Source organism: Crotalus tigris, unplaced genomic scaffold, assembly GCF_016545835.1.
Source record: "Crotalus tigris isolate CLP2741 ecotype Arizona unplaced genomic scaffold, ASM1654583v1 scf7180000024513.1755786, whole genome shotgun sequence".
Lineage (NCBI taxonomy): Eukaryota > Metazoa > Chordata > Lepidosauria > Squamata > Viperidae > Crotalus > Crotalus tigris.
Window position 1 is genome coordinate 1,593,187 of NW_024100685.1, and position 5,770 is coordinate 1,598,956.

The 5,770-nt window shown below is 58.1% G+C and overlaps 1 protein-coding gene across 1 annotated transcript; it reads left to right on the top strand.

The window, feature by feature from the left end:
- Window positions 1-306: 306 nt before the first annotated feature.
- On the top strand, window positions 307-2,518 carry TLX2 (T cell leukemia homeobox 2). Its single transcript, XM_039333924.1, has 3 exons — window positions 307-676; window positions 1,598-1,835; window positions 2,175-2,518. Exons 1-3 carry the CDS (start codon window positions 307-309, stop codon window positions 2,389-2,391), a joined length of 825 nt encoding a protein of 274 aa, XP_039189858.1. The 3' UTR covers window positions 2,392-2,518.
- The last annotated feature ends 3,252 nt before the right edge of the window (window positions 2,519-5,770 follow it).

Genomic DNA, 5,770 nt, shown 5'->3' on the forward strand with positions numbered 1-5,770 from the left:
GGAGATGGCTTCCCGAGAAAAACGCCTGTGGCGCCGCCCCCCCCCTGCGATCTCCCGCAGCGCTCAGGCGCCGAGCGCAGGCGACCGGAGGCCCGTCTTCTCGGGAGCAGCCCGCGCCTTTGCGTTGGTCCGAGTGGCCCTCCGACGGGCCCCCTGCAGGCTCCTGACCGAAGCACGATGTTGCCTTCCAGGATCTTGGGGCGGCCTCGCTCCGGGCGTGGCTCCCGGGAAGCGGTGCGCCTGAGCGCAGAGCAGGGCAGCCGGAGGGCGGTCGGGGAGAGCCGCGCCAGCTGCTGAGGGCGTGGGATGGAAGGCCCGGGGCTGGAGCGGGAGCCGGGCCCTGCACCGCCGCAGCCCCCCGAGCCCATTCGCTTCGGTATCGATCGGATCCTGGGCTGCCCTCCGCAGCAGAGCGGCGCCGGCGAAACAGCAGCCCAAGGGGGCCTCGGGGAAGCCGACCTCCAAAGCGGCGGCGGCTACGAGGCGAATTACGGCCCCGCGTGCTCCCTCGGGGCGTATGGCCTCCCGGAGGCCTCGGCCGGCAACGGCGGGGTGATCCGAGTGCCCGCGCACCGTCCGATTCCCTCCGTGGCCGTCCACCCTCGGCCATCAGGAGCCAGCCTCGCCTTCCCTTGGATGGAGCACAGCAGGCGACTGACCAAGGACCGGATGGCAGGTGAGCGGCGTTCGCGGCTCGGAGCCCCTCGAGGAGGCGATGGCCTGGCCCCACCAGCTTCGGCCAAAGCCGCGGGGCTCGGGGGCTCAACTGTACAGAAACGCCGGGCAAACGTGGGGAGCGCGGCGCGTCCTGCGGGTCCCAGGGGAACTCGGGACAAGCAGGCTGATTCCCAGCCCTGGGGGTGGGGGTGGGACGGGCGGAGGAGTGAAGCACACGGGCCCGGAGGGCTTCCCAAGAGAGCCGACGCACGAAGGCTGGCCTTCGCTGGCCGCGCAGTGCCGCGGAGGGGAAACAGCCAGGCTGAACAAAGCCTTTTCATACAGAGCAGAAAATCGGGAACTTTCCCTCGTAGCTGCCCTAGAAAGAAACCAGTTTTGGGAGCGGCGAGGGCAGAGGTGACTGGTCATCGGGGCCTGGTCATCAGGGAGCAGCCCCGAGGACGCTGCTTTTGAGAGGGTCGGGAGGAACCAGAAAGGCTTTCTTGGGGCGGGGGAAGCGCGCACTTCTATCTTCCTCCAACTAGTCTTTGCTAAGCAGGCTTGCATTGGGGTGGGGGACGTTGGGGCGACGCTTGGCTCATCCCGGCTTTCCAGGATCCTGGCTGCGACAGAAAAGTGGGGTTCTTTGAGCCCCCCCCCGGAAGAGTCCCAAGCACCACCATCTAGGGAGCCAAGCGGCGGTCTCTTTGCGTTGTGGATCGCGCAACTGAATCGCTGATCGAGCGAGCCCGACCGCCGCGATCGCTCTCACCGCCCCCTCCGGTAGGGACACCACCCGCCCTTCTCTCGTTCTCGGGGGCTGAAAGAACATCGTGGGGCGCGTCCTGGGGAGGATCCCGGAAGCTGAGGTCTCCGTAGCGACACGATCGGCTTCGGGTTCCGAATCTTGAGGATTTCCGCTCTCTCGGTCTGCCCGTAGCCGCGTTGCCGCCTTTCTCCGTGGCCAGGCGGGTCGGCCACCCGTATCAGAATCGCACTCCGCCCAAACGCAAGAAGCCGCGCACGTCCTTCTCCCGAGCGCAGATCTGCGAACTAGAGAAGCGGTTCCATCGGCAGAAATACTTAGCCTCCGCAGAGCGAGCCGCCCTAGCCAAAGCGCTCAAGATGACCGACGGCCAAGTCAAGACGTGGTTCCAGAATCGCCGCACAAAATGGAGGTACCGGGGCGACGGGAGGGGCTGCGCGGAAGGCGCCGGGGCATGGGCTGCGGGGCCTCTCCCTCTGCTAGGGGCTGCGGTCGGATGGCTGCTTAGAGCGCTTCTCTTCCAGCGACCGTGCCGGGAGGGGTTAAGTTGGGAAAGGGAGGGCCGACGCTCCAAGCACCCGCAGAGGATTTGGGGTAACGGGCCGGTGGCGGGCGTAGTGGGAACAGTGGGACCTCAACTCCCTTCTGCTCATGCTCAGAGTTCCCTTCCCCTTACCGGCTCCAAGGAGCCAACTGGGCGTCGTGTCCTCCGTGCTTTCAGGCGCTGACGCCGTTCCGGTCTCTCCAACAGGCGACAGACTGCGGAGGACCGCGAAGCGGAGCGCCAGCAGGCCAGCCGGTTGATGCTGCAGCTCCAGCCAGACGCCTTCCCGAAGAGTCTGGGGCAGCCGCTGCAGCAGGACCCTCTCTGTTTGCACAACGCCTCGCTCTTCGCCCTGCAGAACCTGCAGCCCTGGGCAGAGAACCACGAGGTCGCCTCAGTCTCGGGAGCCGCCACCCTGGTGTGAGCAGAGCCATGCACGGACCTGGGGGCGGCTTCACGGGCTGCCAGGGGCACCCTGCGCTTCCGTGCCGCTCATTGCCAGGGAGCAGCTTGCTCGGAACCGAGTGGATTCATCAGGGCGTCTCCCGAGCCCTCCGCCCGGCAGAAAAAGCCCCAGACTCCAGGTGGCAAGTGGCCCGGTTAGGGGCAGCCGGGTTCTAGCCGGCCTTGGGTGCTTGCAGACCGCACCCACAGGAAACAGAGAGGGTTGAAGGCTGCCTGGCCCTCCGCACGGATAGCCCAGGAAGTTGGAGCCCAACGCAAGGCAGATGTGGAGGGGGCGGTCACCCCGTTCCTCCGCCCGGCACTTCCCACGACCTTCTTTTTGAGTGCCTTGGGTCGTGAGTGGGGAACGGGACATCCACCTCTCCCCTCTGAAAGCCCGCCTCTTCGCCAAAGCGAGCAGTTCTTCCCGTGGAACCTGCCCAGGTAGCCAGATGAAGATTAGTGAGATCTTTTGGATCGGCGCTAGCTCGCAAAATGACTGCGCGGGAGGCAGAGGCGACCTCCGGCCAGCCGCGTGGAGCAAGTAGAGACCACATCCCTGCTGCTCCCCCAGTCCCTGTCATCCCCTTCTGGCTCTTACGTTCTTGCTGCACTGCCGGAGTTGCCCCAGGATTAAACCCGAAGCGGCCGCGGGGGTCTGTCGCACCGCATAGGGCACAGGAGTTGCAGTTTGGGCTCCTAATGTCGCCGTCTCTGCAGCCGGAGTCAGACAGCCCGGAGTCGCGTCCAGGAGGGCTTCCTTCGTTCCCGGACGCCAGCCCTTCACCCCCAACCCCTCCGGACCTCTGAGAAAGCACCAGCCGAGGCGCCCGTCCCGCCAGCGTGGAGTCTGCTGCCTGCGGAGTCTCTGCTCCGCCCTCCTTCTAGCTTCGCTCGGGGAATCCGCAGCTGCTTTTGCTGCCCCTGGCTGGGAGGGCGGGCCCGGGGCCGCTGGTAGTTTTCCTCGCGAGCTTTGCCTCTTCCGGGCCTGGGCGTTGCCCCCCTCTCCGGCATGGCTGGGTGACCCGAAGGCTGAACCTGGGGGCCCAGGAGAAGGAGCCACGACGGAGCTCCCTGCCTCCTGGCCTCCTCTGGGGAGCACGGCAGGACTTCGGGGACCGGAGCTCGACCCAGCGGTTGGGGCGGGCTCTGACCTCGGCCGCTGGAGGGATCGCGCAGAGCAGGTGGAGTGGCTTGGGGCCGGTGCGCCCCCTGGCGTCCAAACGGAGAGCTGGGAGGCAAGAAACACCTTGGCGTCGCTCCACCTTTGCTGCGCGGCCAGGTGAGGACCGCTCGCAGCACCAGCCGGTTGGGCAGGAGGCCGAGCGCCTGGAGCAGCAGCGCCGCCTCCTTCATTCAGGCCCCCTCCTCTGGTTGCGCCTTCGGGTACCAGGGCAGATGCGCAGGGAGCTGGCGCCCTTCTCTGCGGCCCCACCGCTCTGCGCAGGGACCGGCCTGCCCTTCTTGAGGCTGCAGGGACCGGCCTTTGGCTTTTAGGCGCCCGGGCGCTTTTTTCCGCCGGAGGAGGCTGCTGTGGATTCAGTCCGAAGGAGGAGGAAGAGAACTCTGCGTATTGCGACGATCCACCACTGGCTTTCTACTCTACCACAAGGACGGAAAAGCCAAGATTTCTATAGAGGTTGAGGGCTACAAGGTGGAAAATTCCAGACTGGCCGGTCAGTCTGGAGAAGCTGGGCAAGTCCTGGCCAGGTGCGGGGGGGGGGGGGACTGAGGTCTGCGGTTGGGCAAAAGTGACCCTCGGGAGGGCAGCCCAGCTGGGGAAGCCCCTTGTGAAGTCATGAGCTGATGGAGGAGGGAAGGCTGGGGCTTCTGTGGGTTGCCCCCTTTTTAAGGTCAGTTTGGCTCTGATGGGATCAGGCAGAGGGATGAAGTGGGCTTGAGCCGGATGGGGGGAGAGTGCGACCTCCATTGCGTTTGTGAGGTTTTTCTCCACCCACCGCAAAGGGCAGAGTGGAGCACCGGGGGAGGGGGGCATTCCAAGGAAGGAGCTGGGCTCAACACGAGGCTGGGTCGCCCCTTTTCACCCGAAGGATTATCTCTCCCCCCCTCCCTGCAGGGTCTGTGTGAATGTTTGTGCCTGCTGGAAAGGACAATTACTTTTCTCTATTATTACATATGTTAGTAAAAAGTTTAAGAACAGTAATAAGAACTACAATAAATTAAATCAAAACAGACAAAAATGAAACAGAAAGAAGTAACATAAAGGTGCAATGAGAAGTGAAAACTAAAAATAAAACAGAAAGAGCAAGATATAAAGAAAAATATAAAGATACCAAGAAATGGCTTCCAATATTCTTCACAGTAGTTATAAGTACAATTATATTTTAATCTCTCTCTAAAATTACATCATGTCTCTCTTCTCTCTGTCATCTCTCCTGTCTAATCATAAAAAGTTCCTTTCTCCATTTTTATGCAACAAGTTTATCAAAGCCTTCCAGTCACCAATACATGTAGATTCTGCCTTTTCTTCTTTTCCAAGAATTCATCCATTTCAGCAAAGCCCATCAACTTCACTAACAGTCTTCCCCAGTGGGTGGAGTCAAATCCTTCCATTTTTATTCATATAATCTCTCCACATGAATCATATATTGAAAAAAAAATCTTCCAACATTTTTTCTGTTTATCTATTAATCCTGAAAGGAAAAGTTCCAGTTCCAATTGAATATTGATCTTTAAAATCCTCTGAATGCATTTCAGCCCAAAATGTTAAAGGTTTTTTTACATATACACCAAGCACGATAAAATGTCCCTTTATGTAGTTCACATTTCCATATATATTTTATCTGAAGTGCCTTTATACATCCTCAATATTTTCTCTGATGTTATATACCAATCATACATCATGTTATAAAAATTCTCTTTGAGATCATAACAAAATGGAAAATTCAGTCCTTTTAACCACATATTTTCCCACGGATTCACCTATATATTATAAGCAACATGTTTAGCTCACACATTTTTCTGTTATTCCTGTTTCAAATTTCAACAACAGTTTGTACATTTTAGCAATTACATGTTCATAATCAGTGCACAATTATATTTCAAATTCAAATTCTCAATATGACATGTCTAATCAAATGATTTCTTAAACCCACATTGATTTTAATTTTATCATGCCGTCAGTATCTTTGCTTTCCAGGACTCTGATCATGAACTTCTAATTTTAAAAGTCTCTTATTTCTCAGCAGCACCCATTGTTTTATCCCGACCAAACAACAAGTAATTTTGGTGAACTAATTCTCCTTCTTTCGCATCTTGTAACATTTTATATTTAACATATTATACTTTCCCTCACCATACAAATTTACACATATCTTTTTGTCATATATCAGTAGTCA